Source organism: Dendropsophus ebraccatus, chromosome 8 (genome assembly GCF_027789765.1).
Source record: "Dendropsophus ebraccatus isolate aDenEbr1 chromosome 8, aDenEbr1.pat, whole genome shotgun sequence".
Classification (NCBI taxonomy): domain Eukaryota; kingdom Metazoa; phylum Chordata; class Amphibia; order Anura; family Hylidae; genus Dendropsophus; species Dendropsophus ebraccatus.
This window is the reverse complement of record NC_091461.1, coordinates 113,905,301-113,923,974: the sequence shown is the minus strand read 5'-3', so window position 1 is coordinate 113,923,974 and position 18,674 is coordinate 113,905,301. Positions and strand designations below refer to the sequence as shown.

The following is an 18,674-nucleotide window of genomic DNA, read 5'->3' as shown; positions in this document are numbered from 1 at the left end:
GCTAAAAGGCTACTAAATAGATAAAACAAACATATAGGGATTTATTACCGCCGAGCTGTCACCATGACGACCACCGCTGTAAACAAGAAGTCAGAACAAGTCAACATATGGCGAAAAGTCTCATTTATACTCATATGTACTACTGTGTGTGTGTGTGTGTGTGTGTGTGTATATAAATATATATGTGCATGTGTGTGTATATATATAAATATATGTGCATGTGTGTGTGTGTGTGTATATATATATATATATATATATATCTGTGTGTGTGTAAATATATATATATATATATCTGTGTGTATACTTATAGATAGAAAGAAAGATAATATGTGTGTGTGTGTGTGTGTGTATATATGTGCATGTGTGTGTATATAAATATATGTGCATGTGTGTGTGTATATATATATATATATATATATATATGTGTGTGTGTGTGTATGTGTGTGTGTGTGTGTGTAAATATATATATATATCTGTGTGTATACTTATAGATAGAAAGAAAGATAATGTGTGTGTGTGTGTATATATATATGTGCATGTGTGTGTGTATATATATCTGTGTGTGTGTACGTGTGTAAATATATATCTGTGTGTGTATACTTATAGATAGAAAGAAAGACAGATAATATGTGTGTGTGTGTGTGTGTGTATAACGTCACATAGAGACACTGTGAAAAAGCAAACTCCTGAGGACCACTCACTTGGAGCGTCCACTTCTCACCAGGTCACAGAAGTGAAGACTCACCTGCAGCCACTCACAGTAATCCCCGTACCTTTCCCAATACAGCTCCTTTTTTTTTTTCATGTAGCTTGCCTGCCACCTAGTGGTCAGCGGAATAATTACATCATCCAATTCTAAAGTACAGTGGTCCCTCAACATACGATATTAATTGGTCCCAGGACGACCATTGTATGTTGAGACCAAAATTCTATGGAAAACTGGCCCAGGTAAAGAGCAGCACAGGACATGTAGTATCACACTATACTCAGAGAATCACTACTAGACAGCCAACCAGTGCAGGCACTTCCCTAATACTGGGGATTTACGAGTAAAATGGCCACTTTCATTGGTTGATCATCTAGTTCTTTAGATGTGCTGCAGATCCTGACTGTCTGTAGCAATGTATGTTGAGTCTCAAGTTACGATGGTCCAGAAAGGAACAGTGTATGTTGAAAATATTGTATCTTGAGTAGAGATGAGCGGACCGGGTTCGGGTTCGAGTCCATCTGAACCCGAACGTTCGGCATTTGATTAGTGGCGGCTGCTGAACTTGGATAAAGCTCTAATGTTGTCTGGAAAACATGGATACAGCCAATGACTATATCCATGATTTCCACATAGCCTTAGGGCTTTATCCAACTACAGCAGCCACCGCTAATCAAATGCCGAAAGTTCGGGTTCGGATGGACTCAAGCATGACCAAGGTTCGCTCATCTCTAATCTTGAGGCCATTGTAAATTGAGGGATCACTGTATTGTGTATATTTTAAAACTTTCATAGTGTAAATAAGGGTATAAACCCACACACCGTATAAGCAGCGTATTTACTGCTGCGATACGCAGCAAACACGCAGCAAATACGCAGCAGATTAGATCTAAATAACTGAACACAGCATCAAATCTGCACCAACAAATCTGCTGCGTATTTGTTGCGTATCTGCTGTGTATACGGTGTGTGGGTTTGTACCCTTATGTATTTTATTTAATTTATTTAATTTATGTATTTTATGTATTTAGTAAATTTTGTGGCTGCAGCCAGGATTCTGCCTCTGGCCGCAAGAGATTTTATATATATATGCCGTGCTTTGTGTTGTGTGTAGGGGAGGGGGCCTTTACAGTTTTTCGCTATGAGGCCCCGTGAATCCTAGCTACGCCCCTGCATCATATACAAATAAAGTCGCAACAAAGTCCCACAGAAGCCCCCTCCCCCCTTTTACCCACCACCCAACCTAGCACTAAACCCCAACACCAGGTGCAAACAAAACATATATAATATATACAGTATATAACAATTTATACAAACATACAAAGACAAGCACAATATGCAAACATATGAAAATAAATAACATACTAAACCCAACAACAATGAGACTTCTCAGCCCCACACACAACCCGAAAGCCCAAGTTCAGAGCCTGCAAGCCCTATACTCCAGTATCTCTACATCCTGTATTATACTCCAGAGCTGCAGTCACTATTCTGCTGGTGGGGTCACTGTGTACATACATTACATTACTTATCCTGTACTGATCCTGAGTTACAGCCTGTATTATACTCCAGAGCTGCACTCACTATTCTGCTGGTGGGGTCACTGTGTACATACATTACATTACTTATCCTGTACTGATCCTGAGTTACAGCCTGTATTATACTCCAGAGCTGCAGTCACTATTCTGCTGGTGGGGTCACTGTGTACATACATTACATTACTGATCCTGAGTTACATCCTGTATTATACTTCAGAGCTGCACTCACTATTCTGTGGGTGGGGTCACTGCGTACAATGTGTACAAGGACATGATGGACAGCGACTTCTCGTCAGGTAGACACAACGCATCCATTCAAGCCACTACAAAGGACCTTTAATCATGACGGTCGCCCTGAAACATCTTAATGTGATTAAAGTCAGTGAGATCTATAAAAAATGTTGCCTGCCTTAAAGCGTCCGAGACGGCCATCAATAACATCTCCTATACAGGGATCACACCTTAATGGATCCCCTGGGAGCGCCGTCACCTTGACAAATCTCCAGATGTTTTTGCTTAGCGAATCTTTTCTGGATTTTCTTCCCCTCCTAAAGATTCTACCCGGCTTCTCCCCCGTCCAGGATGTTCCATCCTTCTTCATCATTATACTGTTTACTTGGCTGCAGCCTTGGTTCCTGCCATTTATAATCCATAATTACAATGAATGATCCAGCGATGTGCCACGCCGGGGTTACCTTCATGACGGTTTACTTTAAGAGCGTGAGGTGAGGACGGGTGGTCCGGGCAGGCGCGGGTAATGAGCCGTATGGATAATCCATTAGTTACACACAAAATGTAGACGTCGCCATCGTAGGTGATTGTTACAGGTGTTTTTTATTTAAACCGTCATAAACCATAACACAAAGAGCAGTGCGGAGGGGGAAGGGTTAATGTAATAGTGAACAGGAAAGTGTATACAGTGGTGCCTTGAATTACGAGCATTATTCGTTCCGGGTCCTTGCTTGTAATCCAAATCCACTCTTAAACCAAAGCAAATTTTCCCATAAGAAATCATAGAAATGCAGATAATTGGTTCGACACCCCAAAAATAATGATTTATTATTCTGAATAACATGTAAAACACATGAAACAAACATTCAGAAACAGCAGAATATGTGATATTATAAGTTACTGTCCAGTATAGCAATCAGCATGTGGAGTATAATGTATAGTAACTGCATAACCCTGATAACACAGCAGTTTGTAGATACAGGATGGAGCTGCAGATCCCCATAATGTAGTAGTGTAGTATAACGGGCTAGAATAGAGAAGCAGGGCTGCTGCCAGAGGTCTGTGTGGTCACATGACAGCAATGGGGAAGGGGTGTGTGTTCAGCATGGACCAATCAGGACTGACAGAGACTGCAGGGAGCATGAAGGAATGAGCAGGACAGATACATGCACATACATGCAGCGCTCTCTGTCTGGGGACAGAGGGGTTCGCGCATGCGGCCCCCTGACGTTTTTATCCGGCCCCCGCCGCCAGGGCTGTATTTGCCACTAGGCACCCGTGGTCCGGTGCCTAGGGCAAATACTATTATTAACCCTCGCCGCCATAGGCACCGGACCACGGGTGCCTGGTCCGCGCCCGGGGGGGGGGGGGGGGGGGGGGGAGTTGGGTGCCGGGGTTCAGCATTAGGTCTTGGGTGAGCTTCTTCCGGCACAGACAGCATGTATCACAGTCCGGAAGCTCACGGCTGCAGCCCTGCGGTCCCGAACTTCTCTCCTGCTCGGCCATGACGTCACATGCGCTGCTGAGCAGGAGAGAAGTTTGGGGCCGCGGGGCTGCAGCCGTGAGCTTCCGGACTGTGATACATGCTGTCTGTGCCGGAAGAAGCTCACCCCGGACCGAAGCTGCTTTGGGGGGGACCTGCCCAGCCTGCCTCTGCCTCCCGAATGCTCCCCGGCTGCTCCCTTTTCACCCCAGCCTCTTTCTCTAACCCCCCAGTATCTCCCCCTGCCCCATCTGCTCCCCCTGCTGCTCTTCCTGCCCCCCAGCTTCTCCCACTGCCCCCCAGCTTCTCCCCCTGCATGTCCCCCCAGCTGCTCCCCTGCCACCCCAGCTTCTCCCCTGCCACCCTAGCTGCCCACATCTTCTCTCTGCCACCCTAGCTGCCCCCATCTGCTCCCCCTGCCTGTCCCCCCATCTGCTCTCCCTGCACCCCAGCTTGCCCCCCTGGCACCCCAGCTTCTCCCCTGCCACCGCATGTTCTCCCTGCAACCCTAGCTGCCCCCTGCCCCCCATCTGCTCCCACTGCCTGCCACCCCAGCTGCTGCCCCTGCCACCCCAGCTGCTCCCCCTTCCCCCATCTTCTCCCCCTGCCCCCCAGCTTCTCCCCTGCCACCCCAGCTGCCCCCATCTTCTCCCTGCCACCCTAGCTGCCCCCTGCCCCCCATCTTCTCCCCCTGCCTGTCACCCCAGATGCTCCTTCTGCCCCCATCTACTCCCCCTGCCACCCCAGCTGCTGCCCCTGCCATCCCCAGCTGCCTCCCTTCCCCAGTCACCCCAGCTGCCCATGCAGATGAGTTGTGGTCGGAGAAGTTTTCATGATGGCTGCGCCAGATGGAGAAGAAAGCTAAAAGTGAGCGACTGCAATTCGAGAAGACGTCACCTTTGAGTCTTCAGTAACTGCACTGTAATCGCTGTAATAGTGCATGCAGCTGTTGTAGTTGGGTTCTAGGTGCATTATACACTGGAGGCATTGTGGGAGATCAGAATCGAGTTCTGTGGGGGCTCAGTGTAGGAAAGTGACCCCAGAACATTACTAATAGGGGATAGAACAAAACATCTACCCTTATCGCCTATGCATTTTGCATTGGGATTTAATTATAGTTTATGGGGTTTTATTATAGTTAGGCCCTCCGACGGTCTTAGGGAAAGTGAACTGGCCCCCTGTGTGAAAAGTTTGGGGACCTCGAGGTTACAGCTATGAAGAGATTACCCCCTCAGTCCTGTCCCCTGATGTAAGCCCTAGCCTGAAGTGGATCTGCCATGATTTGGAAGGTGAGGGAGGCTTCCTGGGTCAGAGTACAGGGCTGTAAACACCACTTTGCAGACTATGCCCCTCCCCCACTTGCGCTCCCACCTAGTACAGGGAGCTCTTAAACCAAAGCAATGCTCTTACACCAAGTCACAATTTTGAAAAACTGTGAGCTCTTAAACCAAAACGCTCTTAAACCAAGGTACCACTGTAATGGCCAAGTCTGGTCTTATTGTGAACTAACACTGATCTATCTATCTATCTATCTATCTATCTATCTATCATCTATAAATCTATCTATCTCCTATCTATCTATCTATCTATCTATCTATCTATCTATCTATCTATCTCCTATCTATCTATCTATCTACTATCTATCTATCTATCTATCTATTTATCTTCTATCTATCTATCTATCTATCTATCTATCTATCTATATTCTATCTATCTATCTGTCATCTATCTATCTATCATCTATCTCCTATCTATCTATCTCCTATCTATTTATCTCCTATCTATCTATCTCCTATCTATCTATCTCCTATCTATCTATCTATCTATCTATCTATCTATCATCTATCTATCTATTATCTATCTATCTCCTATCTATCTATCTATTTATCTCCTATCTATCTATCTATCTATCTATCTATCTATTTATCCATCTCCTATCTATCTATCTATCTATCTATCTATCTATCTATCTATCTATTATCAATCTATCTATCTATCTATCTATCTATCTATCTATCATCTATCTCCTATCTATCTATCTATCTATCTATCTATCTATCTATCTATCTATCTATTTATCCATCTCCTATCTATCTATCTATCTATCTATCTATCTATCTATCTATTATAGTAAGTCCAACGGCACTCCAAACAGGAGAAGGCCTTCTCCTGTTTGCTGTGCTGAAAAATTATTTTACCGTCACAATAAACACTTGATTTGTTTGCACTACAATTGGAGTGCCGTTGGACTTACTATAATATATAAGAAGCTTTTTGGTTGGAAGCTACGACTGGCATCCACACTTGAACTGTTGTGCTGATGAATATACCTTCAATATCTATCTATCTATATCTATCTATCTATCTATCTATCTATCTCCTATCTATCAATCTATCTATCTATCTCCTATCTATCAATCTATCTATCTATCTCCTATCTATCTATCTATCTATCATCTATCTATAATCTGATGATAGCCGTATTGTTTGTTTTTATTACAAAAAAAAAACTGATTACACATAAAGCTGATGGGCAATCTATTAGGCCATGCTGCCTTGATGAGTCTAGGTCCTAGGAGGTCTTTGGAGGGCACTAGCATTTATTCCAAAAGAATTTCAATTAAATGAAGTCACTTGCTTAGTTGTGTAGCTGCCCCCCTTGTCACCCTTCTCGAGATATTGCAAGTAAACATCCCACAAACTATTCCACAACTGTAAAGATGTTATCATAATATTCTAAATGTCCACTAGGTGGCACCAAAATACCAAAATCTCTCTCCGGCTGAAGGCAAAAACAGTCTCTTTAGTGCCATCTATGGGTCATTACCCTGTAATGCATGTCCAAACTTGCAACATTGCTAGGGAACTGTTTCTAACTTTCTAAGGGTCCTATTACACGGAGCGATTTTTAACAACTAACGATAAATGATCACAAACGAGATTGTTTATCGTTAACCTGAAATCGTTCACCATATTACACAGAACGATAATCATTAGTTATGAACGTTACTACGATCGTTATTGCGATTGTTACTATGATTGATTATTCCTTCTGATCCCAGCAAAACAATGAACAATGTACAATTACACTAAACAATTAGTGAAAAAATGCGGAACTTGAGCGAACGAATGTGAAATTACACCGAACGATTAACGATAATTTTAGGTTCAGATCTAAGTCAACGATCAACGACATACGAACGATTTTTCAATCATTGCCTGCAATTACACAGAACGATTATCATATAAATTCAAACGATATAACGATTTTTCGCACGATAATCGTCCCGTGTAATAGGGCCCTAAGTCCCTGTAGCTATCACAGCAATCGCTCCACTTTTTCCTTGCACCATTTCCATCACACAGACCTAGAACTCACCAGGTTGGACTCTGAGGGGGGGTGATACTTCTCGGTGCCCATCCTGACCAGCCCATCATTGTATAAGAATATCCTCAGGGGGTCGCAGGACGTCACCAGGATGTAGATCCGCAGATCAAACTTGTATCCTTCCAGCAGGAACGGCTTGTCGAGATATTCCTGGACGATGAGATGGTCCTGAGCCTGGAGCTTCTCTCCGTTTCGGATCAGAGATATCCTGACGGGAAGAGCAGAGAGAACAGAACATGCTCAGTAGGCGGGGGGGAGGCTAGTCGACCAGTATTACTATGTGGCTCACTATATGTACACTGCTGTTATTTGGGGGCACTATCATTTCTGCAGCAGGACACTGATACATTGGGCGACATGATAGGAAGTTTGTAGGAAACAGGGAGGGAGGATGCAGGGAAAGTAAAGACTGAAAGACACCTGGGCAGTAAAGTCTATACATGTCTGGGGGAAGCCGTCATGGCAGTCTGGAATGAATGGAAATGAAAGGAGAAAATAATTACAATGTTGGGAGAGGTGGCCTGTCAGTTACCCGACATAAAGCTATTTTCTGGGGATGATATGCAAAGAAATAAAATTAAATTAAAGGAGAAGTCCAGCGAAAAAATTTTATTTAAGTATTGTATCGCCCCCCAAAAGTTATACAAATCGCCAATATACACTTATTACGGGAAATGCTTATAAAGTGTTTTTTTCCCTGCACTTATCAAGGCTTCACTTCCTGGATAACATGGTGATGTCACTTCCTGGATAACATGGTGATGTCACTTCCTGGATAACATAGTGATGTCACTTCCTGGATAACATGGTGATGTCACTTCCTGGATAACATGGTGATGTCATTCCTGGATACATTGGTGATGTCCCTTACTGGATAACATGGTTATGTCACTTCCTGGATAAAATGGTGATGTCACGACCCGACTCCCAGACCTGTGCGGGCTGTGGCTGTTGGAGAGGATAATGGCAGTGGGACACAGGGCACTGGAGGGACACTGAGCTTCCCTCTGCCATCATCCTCTCCAGCAGCCACAGCCGCACAGCTCTGGGAGTCGTGACATCACGATGTTATCCAGTGAGTGACATCACCATGTTATTCAGAAAGTGAAGCCTTGATGCAGTAGTAAGTGCAGGGAAAAAAAGCACTTTATAAGCATTTCCCGTAATAAGTGTATATTGGTGATTTGTATAACTTTTGTGGGGCAATATAATACTTTAATAAAAGTTTTCACCAGACTTCTCCTTTAACCGTACTCACTTACCCTGATCTTCCATTGCTGCTATTCTGAAGGCTCCTGACCCCAGTACTCTCTTCTTCTTCCTGCAGCCAATGAGCGGTGACTCGCCTCAGCCTGTTATTGGCTGTGCAGGCACAGAAAGAAGAAGCAGAGAGCACTGGGGACCAAGATACATCAGAATAGCAGCAATGGGGGATCAGGGCAGGTGAGTATGATTTATAGCACAAGCAGCATTCATGGGATTTATACGGCCCCTACATTCTTCTGATATTGAGAGTACAACTGGTTTGAACCCTAACAATCTGATGGTTTAACGCATTAAATATAAAGTATGCCTTATTTAAAAATATTAAACTATTTCCTGCAGCTTCACAAGAGGTCACAATTTTGAAAAGCTGGTGTTACTCAACAAGTCCCCCTGAGTATTTTGAGCTGTCTCCTGTCTTTCTAGCTGCTGCCATTCCTGAGATACAAGTTTTTCTAAAAGCCGATCTATAACCAAGATAGGAAGCTACATATCCCATCATGCATTTCCCTGATTGGTCCGTTTGCGTACTCGCCCCCTTAGCTTTCTTTCCTGCCCACTGCTGTCATTACTATAGCACAGTAAACACAGAACAGATTTTTTCCCCTCATTTTGCATCACATCACCCCAATATGTATTCCATACTAGCTGATGATGTAGCAGAGCTGATGCCCACATGGTGTAGCAGAGTGATGCACCGTGTAGTAGATGAGCTGACATGCGCATGGTGTAGCTATGTGCTGCATAATGGGCATCTGTTTACCGGGGGTGGGGGGGTGTAGTGTAGGTTTAAATATCTGCTTGCTGACTGTGAATGAAAACATTCTAGTTCCATCCACACTCTAAGAACATCTATAACACTTACAATATGCAGAGCTGTTACACAAAGACAGGGACATATGCCTGCATTCACTGACAGCAAGCAGAGAGAGAACTACAGCATTTCATATTACAGACACCTAGGCTCAGGGACACATTTAAGTCTATGGAGGCAGCACAGGTGCATGGAGATGATGCAGATGATGTCTCCTGTGGGTTAGGTTACCAAGTCAATAGACAGCTAACCGGGCCCCTGAGAGGAGATCACATGTCCTGTGACTACAAAGGGAGGAGGGAGCTGAGGATGGTCAGAGTGGACTCCAGATTTTGGACATCCAGAGTGGATAAGAATAAGAAAAAAAAAATCAGGGAAAGGGTGCAAGATAGGTTATACATGTATATTAGATAAAGGGTGGTATTCGGAAGGATGATTCTTTAGAATATTGTTTTTGTTACCCGGATAACCCCTTTAAGCCCCACCCAAGAGCACTCCTATGAACACTTATTCGTCTCCTAATCATCCCGTGTAGCAGGGGCCCAATTCTCAGGTGAGCTCCTAGAACCTTGGGGTCCCCAGGTGAGCACAGGATTCCCCTGACACTATTACGGCCTATACTGGAAACCATCCTGACTGACTGGAGGATTAGGGCCCTATTCCACAGTAACGATAATCGGCCCCATTTGGCCCGATTCGGCCGATTATCGTTCGGTGAAATAGAGAGAACGATCAGCTGATGATCGTGTCATGAGCTGATCGTTCATTTAGGGCCAGACCTAAAATCATTGTTCCCCCACCGCGCATGGCTACGGTTGAATAGCGGTGCACAGCGGGTGACCGACAATTTGACAAGCAGCAGCAGCATCATACATTACCTGTCCAGGCGTCTTCTCCGCGCTGTCTTCATCCCCGGGTCCCGCGCGCTCTATCTTCAGAATGGCCATTCTGAAGATAGAGCGTGCGGGACTCGGGGATTAAGACAGCGCGGAGAAGAAGCCTGGACAGGTAATGTATGATGCTGCAAGGGCTGCAAGGACATCGATAACGATGTCCCTGCAGCCCTCGCTCAACGGTCATCGGGCCATGGAATAGGCCCAGTAAACGAGCGGCGATCTAGCAGAACGCCGCTCGTTTACATCGTTGATCGGGCCCTCCTCGGCCCGTGGAATAGGACCCTTACCCGTGACCCATTGCTCCGTTGGCCGGCTTGATTATAAAGGTCTTCTGCTTCCGTTTCTTCTTTAACTCTTTCACATAGTTTTGGTACTGAGTGTACTCCGCTGGGAATATCCAGGTGCGGGGGATAAAGCTGTATTCATGAGGTTGACACTTGATCATTCTGGAAAACAAAATACCGTTCTGAGCAGCGAAATGACGGGATACAACGATATTCAGGATATACATATTATAATAGTGTGCGGGAGCCGGGGGACCCTTATACAACAGGTGCGTGCCCATAAATATGATATATATATATACAGCCCTGGAACCAAACCTGGAATGATTCACCAGCTGCAGAGTCCTTAAAGGGGTTGTTCACATAAAAATTTCCTTTCAAATCAACTTGTACCAGTCAGTGCCATAGATTTGTAAATTACTTCTATTTAAAAAATCTCCAGTCTTCCAGTACTTATAAGCTGCTCTATGTCCTACAGTATGGTGTATTCTTTCCAGTCTGACACAGGTCACTTCTGTCCACAGCTTCCTGCAGGACATGCAGCAGCTGTAAAGTACTGGAAGACTTGAGATTTTTTTTTTTAATAGATGTAAATTACAAATCTTGGCACTTTCTGGCACCAGTTGATTTGAAAGAAAAACAATTCTTGGTAACGTAAGTGTCAAATTAATGGGGGGCTGCTGTGACCCCTACTGGTCTAGAGAAGGAAAGAAAGTCTGGAAGCACTTGTATTACATGTTTCATTATGTGATGTCTTAAGAGAAACAGATGGCTGAACTCAGGGAGACCAGCCAAACGACAACACTGCTGGCTGCTAGTGAAAGCGCTCAATGCAGTGAAGTCCTAGGTGCATTGCCCCCTGGGAAACATGAATATGCAAAAGAAGAGCCTCATTAAAGAGTCTCAAAACACATGTGATGTCTGTAAGATCAAACACTACGGGGGACATTTTTTAAGACGGGCATACTCATACGTCAGTCTTAAATAAAGCCCCGTCCTCTTTTCCCCGGCCAGATTTACTAAGAGGCATACGCCTCTTATTAAAGATGGCCGGCCCTGTGCCTGGCCACACCACTACTCCTCCACCGACCCCCCCCCCCCCTTTATATGAGGGGGGGGGTTCCGGCTGGCGTACACCAGGGAGAAGGCAAGCATCTTTGCCCTCTCTCTAGGGTACGCCAAGGGCGCAACATTGATAACTCTCCCCCTACCACTTACTTGGTCATGTTCCTTGAAAGGCAATCCTTCCGGCAGATCTCCCCCATACCGGGAAAATGGTTGATTCTCTGGAGGAAAAAGAAAAAAGCATAAGCAGAAAATTGTGGGCTGTGTGGGGGATTTATCAAACATGGTGTAAAGTGAAACTGGCTCAGTTGCCCCTAGCAACCAATCAGATTCCATCTTTCATTTTCCAAAGAGTGTGAGGAATGAAAAGTGGAATCTGATTGGTTGCTAGGGGCGACTGAGCCAGTTTCACTTTACACCATGTTTGATAAATCTCCCCCTATGTGTCAGACACCGGGTGCAAACCAACACAGGATCAGCGTTACACCGGCGGCCGAGACACTAAAAAAGAAGCTTTTAGTACAAACAGATCACGTCCAGTGAAATTTAAGGGGGGGAGGGGGACGGGAAAATAATAAACAAAGTAAACTCACCTGTTCGGGTCTTGCTGCCAGCTACCGGATGTAATTTTCAGCAGTAATCAGGGTATGTCACATACCTGGCTCTTCCGGCTGCATTGTCATTGCCCGGAGTGATTGTCCCGCCCCAGTCACTGATTGGCTGAGCAGGTAATCCATCACCCGGGTACATGACGCTGCAGCCGGAAGAGTTGCAGGTGGCCGGCGGCTGACAACAGGACCCAGAAGCAGCGTTAAGGGCCACAGCATTAAATACTTTTTTATAATATTTTAATATTTGTTTTAAATTTCACAGGACATCTCCTTTAATGCTTAGGTATACTAGAAATCTGTGCTGAGGGTGTGCAGCAAATCTGCATAAGGATTAGCCCAGCTGCCATCCACTGGTGCCAATCCTCAGGTTCTGCCAAGTGCCGTATTCTCCACTAAGAGTATTAATTCCTACCCATTACCTGTAATATTGACATTTAAGGGGAACTCCGCGAAAATATTTTTCTTTCAAATCAACTGGTGCCAGAAAGTTACCTAAATTTGCAATTTACTTCTATTTAAAAATCTCCAGTGTTCCAGTACTTATCAGTTGCTGTATGTCCTGCAGGAAGTGGTGTATTCTTTCCAGTCTGACACAGTGCTCTCTGCTGCCCCCTCTGTCCATGTCAGGAACTGTCTAGGGCAGCACCAAATCCGCATAGCAAACCTCTACTGCTCTGGACAGTTCCTGACATGGACAGAGGGGGCAGCAGAGAGCACTGTGTCAGACTGGAAAGAATACACCACTTCCTGCAGGACATACAGCAGCTGATAAGTACTAGAAGACTGGAGATTTTTAAATAGAAGTAAAATCTAATGTATACAAATCTATATAACTTTCTGAAACCAGCTGATTTGAAAGAAAAAGATTATTGCTAGAGTTCCTCTTTAAAAAGGGGGATTTATTACAGAAGCTATTAGCTGACCTAGCTCCCTGACACTACACATCTGTTTCGGTAACTTTCAGGATCGGGGCAGGTTCTGTATTGCAATCATCACATGCAGGGGATATCTGCATGGTCACATCCTGCAACCTTTGCCCAATGCGTGATTTTACCTGTAGGCCATGACCACAATAGTGTTACACTCTTGGGACGAGACCGAGACAGAAGCGGGGTGCTGAGAAGCCAGGAAGGGTGCTAAGGCACCATCTTTCCTGAAGGGTGTTCGTGCTGGAAAATAGGTCTTATATTTGGCCGGAATTCCATACATACAGTGTTTGAAAGGGCAAGGAGCCATTGGCTCCCTGTCCTGTCAATCACTCTTGTGGTCGGAGGCCACGGATGTGTGCATGGAACTTTTCTGCTCCCCGGATATCCACATTAAACCATGCACAAGCCTTATTGAACCTAGAATGAGTAAATTTTTCCCAGTTCTGCATCACTCGCGCATATTAGAGAAAGTAGGTGGGGCTCAAAGGCAGTAGCTGCACCCGACACATGTACTATAATGCATGCCGGAAAACTGACGTGTCAGCTGGAATAGAATGTGGTGCACGGACAGTCTAAGGGGCCTATTCCACGGAGGCATAATCGGCGCTCGTTTACATTATTGATCGGCCCGTGGAATAGGGCCCTTAGAAGCACCAAATTTACTAAGAGGTCTGAACCTTTAAGTAAAATAAATAATAATTGTTCATTATGGCTGGAATATAAAATACTTGTCCTTAATAAATTACCACACATATATACATAACACTAACATATACAGTGATGACTGTGCTTGTAATCCAAATCACTCTTAAACCAAAGCAAATTTTCCCATAAGAAATCACTGATATACAGTCAATTGGTTCCACACCCCAAAAATAATGATTTTATTTTAAATTCTGAATAACATGTAGAACAGATAAAACAAACATTTAGAAACAGCTGAATCTGTGATATTATAAGTTACTGTACAGTATAGCAATCAGCATGTGGAGTATAATGTATAGTAACTGCATAACCCTGATAACACAGCAGTTTGTATATACCAAGTGGAGATGCAGATCCCCATAATGCAGGAGCGTAGTACAACAGGCTAGAATAGAGGAGCAGGGCTGCTGTCAGAGATCTGTGTGGTCACATGACTGCATAGGGGAAGGGGTGTGTTCAGCCTGGACCAATCAGGAAGTGAGAATCACAGAGCTGTACAGAAGGACAGTGACAGAGACTTTCCTATACAGCAGTGTGAATGGCTGAGTATGAGTGCAGACACATTAAAGCAGCAGTGTGTATAGCTGAGTGTAAGTGCAGGCACATTATAGCAGCAGCGTGTATAGCTGAGTGTAAGTGCAGGCACATTATAGCAGCAGTGTGTATAGCTGAGTGTGAGTTCAGGCAGATTAGTAAGCTCTTCTTGCAAAACGCTCTCAATCCAAGTTACTCTTAAACCGAAGTACCACTGTGTGTATATATATATATATATATATATATATATATATATATATATAAATATAATCAGCCATTGCTTGCCTGATAGTTCCTGAGCTCAGCGATTTTCTCGTGTTGTACGGCACAATCACTCCAGATAAGGTTCGAAGTCTCGTCGTCATCTCGGCTCTTAATAAACTGCAGCTCTTCAATGACTGTGCGGACTGGATTACACAATACATATAATGTTAATACTGCAGGGTGGAGCAAATTACACTGAATAACAGTTTACTATATTTATTCAGCATTGTATATAACAGAAGTAGCAGCAGATCAGAATAGGCTTTCTGCCGCTCTTTCTCCTGCTCTGCCCATAGCACATGCCCCATTTCCTGTGTTCTGTCTTGCTGTCTCTGTTACTAGAGACAGATTTCAACTAACGATAGGCAGTGGATAGCAGATTGCAGGGAAGGGAGACACCTAGTGGCCAAGACTTTTTGGGGCGTAAGGAGTCATTTTTGATAATTAAAGTAATATACATACATGCTCAAAATCACACAGTTATTGAATGGAAGAAAGTTGTTGAAAACGACAACGACCATTTGTGACATCACATAAATCGTGGTATCAGCACCTACCAATCTCATACTTGGTTCCAGCCACGTTGGCGGTGATGATGCCACTTTTCCTCTTTTTTCGGATCTTTCTCCTATTGGAGCCATTAGACTGATAGGGTAAAGCTGTACCTAGGGACAAGCTGGACGACGCATCTTCCGAACAAAATAAGATCACACGTAAGAAGAATTTATCACAAGGTTTTCACCGTTTACATATAGTATGGCAATGGAATGAACGTGAAAACACAAATGTCATACCAGACTCATTAGGGAAGGATGGCATGATGGCCGGTGATACCGCAATGTTGGGTCAGGAGAACACACTGGACATCCGTACCCAGCTCACAAGAACCTGTCGTCATATCATTTCCGGAAAGGTTACAATCGCTGCTATGACATCACACGAATGGCAGAAGTTGGCAAAACCTTAAAGAAAGAGAAAAATTATCATTAAAGGGAAAGTGTATTTAATGTAAGTGTAGTGTAAGTAAAAATACTTCTAGTTTATTTTTATTTTTTTTATAATAAACATATTTTTTAAGAATTTTTGGTGACTTTTTTTCAAATTTTCTATTTTTCTATCTATATTATAAAATAATCCTCAGATCTTGCAGTTGTCATTCTCACCACTGGGGTTAAAGCTAAGCTGACACTTTCTGTTGTGTCTGAGGCTGCTGTAAAGTGATCTGTACAGCATTGCAGCATCATGTGACACCAGTAGATAGAGGAGACAATAGAAGCTTCCTGTGGAATGACCGCTACAAAGGTCATAGAGCGCGCTCAGTAATGCTTTACATTTATCTTAAGGGGACAGACTGTCTATTGCCATCAATGTCCATGAGTCTTGCTGTAAAGCATGTCACTAAATGCTGTTAAAACCAGCTCAAACAAGATGGCCGCCCCCATAATAATGTAAAAAAGGATAAATAAAAAATAGTACAGTCAGAAAATAGAAACAGATTAGAGTAAAAGAACAACTTACTTAAGATACTTTAGTATCTGACTCTACTCAGTAAAAAAAATTAAGAAAATTTAGGCGATACATGCCCTTTAAGAACAAGCATAGACAGCTGGGTAAGTCATTGTCATGTTGGTAAGAAGTTAATCCCTTTATCAACCATATTGATGGCGCCAGCAGTAAAGCAACAACACTTGGATAAAACTGGACTAACTACTCCCAGGGGCTAAACCCTGACTGGACAGGACTCTTAGGAGGCCAGAGCAGATGACCATGGACACATTCTTCATCTATATAGATGGAGTACTCTATATGGGACTCCCTCGATCCCCCATTAGACCAAGGGAGTAGGCAACACAGCCATTGGTCACTGGCCATTGGACCAACTTCTTAGTCCTGTGGTTCGCAATGTGAGGACTAAGTAGCGGGAGTAATTTTATTCTTTCTATCATATCTACAATGTAGAATAAAGACGTCATATGATACAGATGCCGGACGTGAAATATATAGTAAAATATTTAGGCCAGTGCTGGAAGCGAGGAAGAATTCTACTATAACTGGGAAGACTAAATTATAGAGAAGACAGGAGCCAGCCTGTCTAATCTCCGAGCCGGCAGGACGTATTAAGGAGGCTGGAACGTGTTAGGTGCCAGCAGTATTTTTGGGCACATTTTTACTGCTAACCTCCTGGGAATAATTCATCCCCTGTCTTACTATACTAGAAATGAGAGAATAAAAATGGAAAAGAATATCGACTCAATGCATCCGACCCAATGCATCCCAATGGTGATCACATGAACCAGTCCTAGAAGAACAAAGGTCCCATAAAGAAGACAAGATCAATACACTCCCCCACCAGGGCAGCAAGGCCCAACCATGGCCATTCCTATGCCTTGCTGAAACGCTTCCTGATGGCTAGGATGGAAAGGTGTTAGATCACAAAGGCCATCGCAGCTAGTTGTTTGGGTGGTGTAGACACAGGGGGCTCATGCAAACCAACATGCCATGTCCACTGCCGAAAGTGTCTGCAATAGACATGAGATTATGAGAACTGGAGCAATGGAAGAAGACACCTGGTCTGACGGGTCATATTATCCATCGTGGGCGCGTCCGGGTGTGTGCGTCACTTACCTGAGGATAAGATGGCACCAGGATGCACTATGAGAAGACAAGATGGCGGGGGCAGTGTGATGGGCAATGTTCTGCTAGGGACCTTGTGTTGTGGCATCATGTGGATTTTACTGTGACACCGACCACCTACCTAACGATAATACACACCAAGTCCCCCGTCATGGCAGCGGATAATGTCCCTGGGCCAAACGGTCTACGGAGTCTGGGCCTCTATGTGTCAGAGCCTAAGAGGGACCTTCACAATACTAAGCAGGTACTTTCATTCTTAGGGCCAGTTCACACTGAGCAAGATCGTCGGAATTCCGCCGTACTCAGTGTGCTGCTGTAAGTGAATGAGTGGGCGCGTGCTCGTCCGCTGCCGCCGCTCTTCGCTCGAGAAAGTAACATGTTAGTTCTTTGAGCGGAGAGGAGAGGGAGCGGACGAGCGTACCCTCCTCATTTACTTACAGCAGCACACTGAGCACGGCGGGAATTCTGACGATCTTGCTCAGTGTGAACTGGCCCTTAGGGTGCGTGCACACTACAGAATTCCCACGTATGACCCACGGCATATTCCGTCGCTTGTACCCACACGCCGCGGCGCGCATCTCCGCCCGTGCCATAGACACTATTCTCTGCACGGGCGGATTCCGCGTTCCGCTGAAAGAAGTGACGAAATCTGCCTGTGCAGATAATAGTGTCTATGGCACGAGCGGAGATGCGCGCCGCAGTGTGCGGGTACGAGCAACGGAATACGCAACGGGTCATACGCGGGATTTCCGTAGTGTGCACGCACCCTTTATAGCTGACCGGTTTCTTAAAATCCAGGGTAAGTGCTTTCTTTGGACTACAAACAATGTCAGGTTAAAGGGGTACTCTTTCAAATTTCTTTCAAATCAACTGGTTTCAAATAGTTATATAGATTTATTATTTACTTCTTTTTAAAACTCTCCAGTCTTCCAGTACTTATAAGTTGCTGTATGTCCTGCAGGAAATGGTGTTTTCGTTCCAGTCTGACACAGTGCTCTCTGCTGCCACCTCTGTCCATGTCAGGAACTGCCCAGAGCAGGAGAGGTTTTGTATAGGGATTTGCTGCTGCTCTGAACAGTTCCTGACATGGACAGAGGTGGCAGCAGAGAGCACTGTGTCAGACTGGAGAGAATACACCACTTCCTGTAGCACATACAGCAGCTGATAAGTACTTTAAGACTTGGGATTTTTAAATAGAGGTAAATTACAACTCTATATAACTTTTTGAAACCAGTTGATTTGAAAGAGAAACATTTTTGCCGGAGTTGCCCTTTAAGTTCACCTCAATTATTCAATTTCTAGAGCCAAAAAAGTTATCTATCAGGGACA

General features: G+C 44.3%; 1 protein-coding gene across 4 annotated transcripts in view; it reads right to left on the bottom strand.

Annotated features, from left to right (window-relative positions):
• TTLL7 (tubulin tyrosine ligase like 7) overlaps window positions 1-18,674 on the bottom strand; it is a 142,428-nt gene that overhangs the window by 94,289 nt on the left and 29,465 nt on the right. For 3 of the 4 annotated variants that reach the window (XM_069981484.1, XM_069981483.1, XM_069981485.1), the window contains exons 2-7: window positions 15,506-15,673; window positions 15,269-15,400; window positions 14,733-14,854; window positions 11,822-11,889; window positions 10,607-10,765; window positions 7,338-7,554 (exon numbers count right to left, since the gene is read on the bottom strand). In XM_069981484.1, coding sequence (XP_069837585.1) covers window positions 7,338-7,554; window positions 10,607-10,765; window positions 11,822-11,889; window positions 14,733-14,854; window positions 15,269-15,400; window positions 15,506-15,530 — 723 coding nt within the window. In that variant the 5' untranslated portion in view covers window positions 15,531-15,673. Of the gene's footprint in view, window positions 1-7,337; window positions 7,555-10,606; window positions 10,766-11,821; window positions 11,890-12,261; window positions 12,345-14,732; window positions 14,855-15,268; window positions 15,401-15,505; window positions 15,674-18,674 lie in introns of those variants that run through there. The other variant, XM_069981487.1, reaches the window with a different exon arrangement.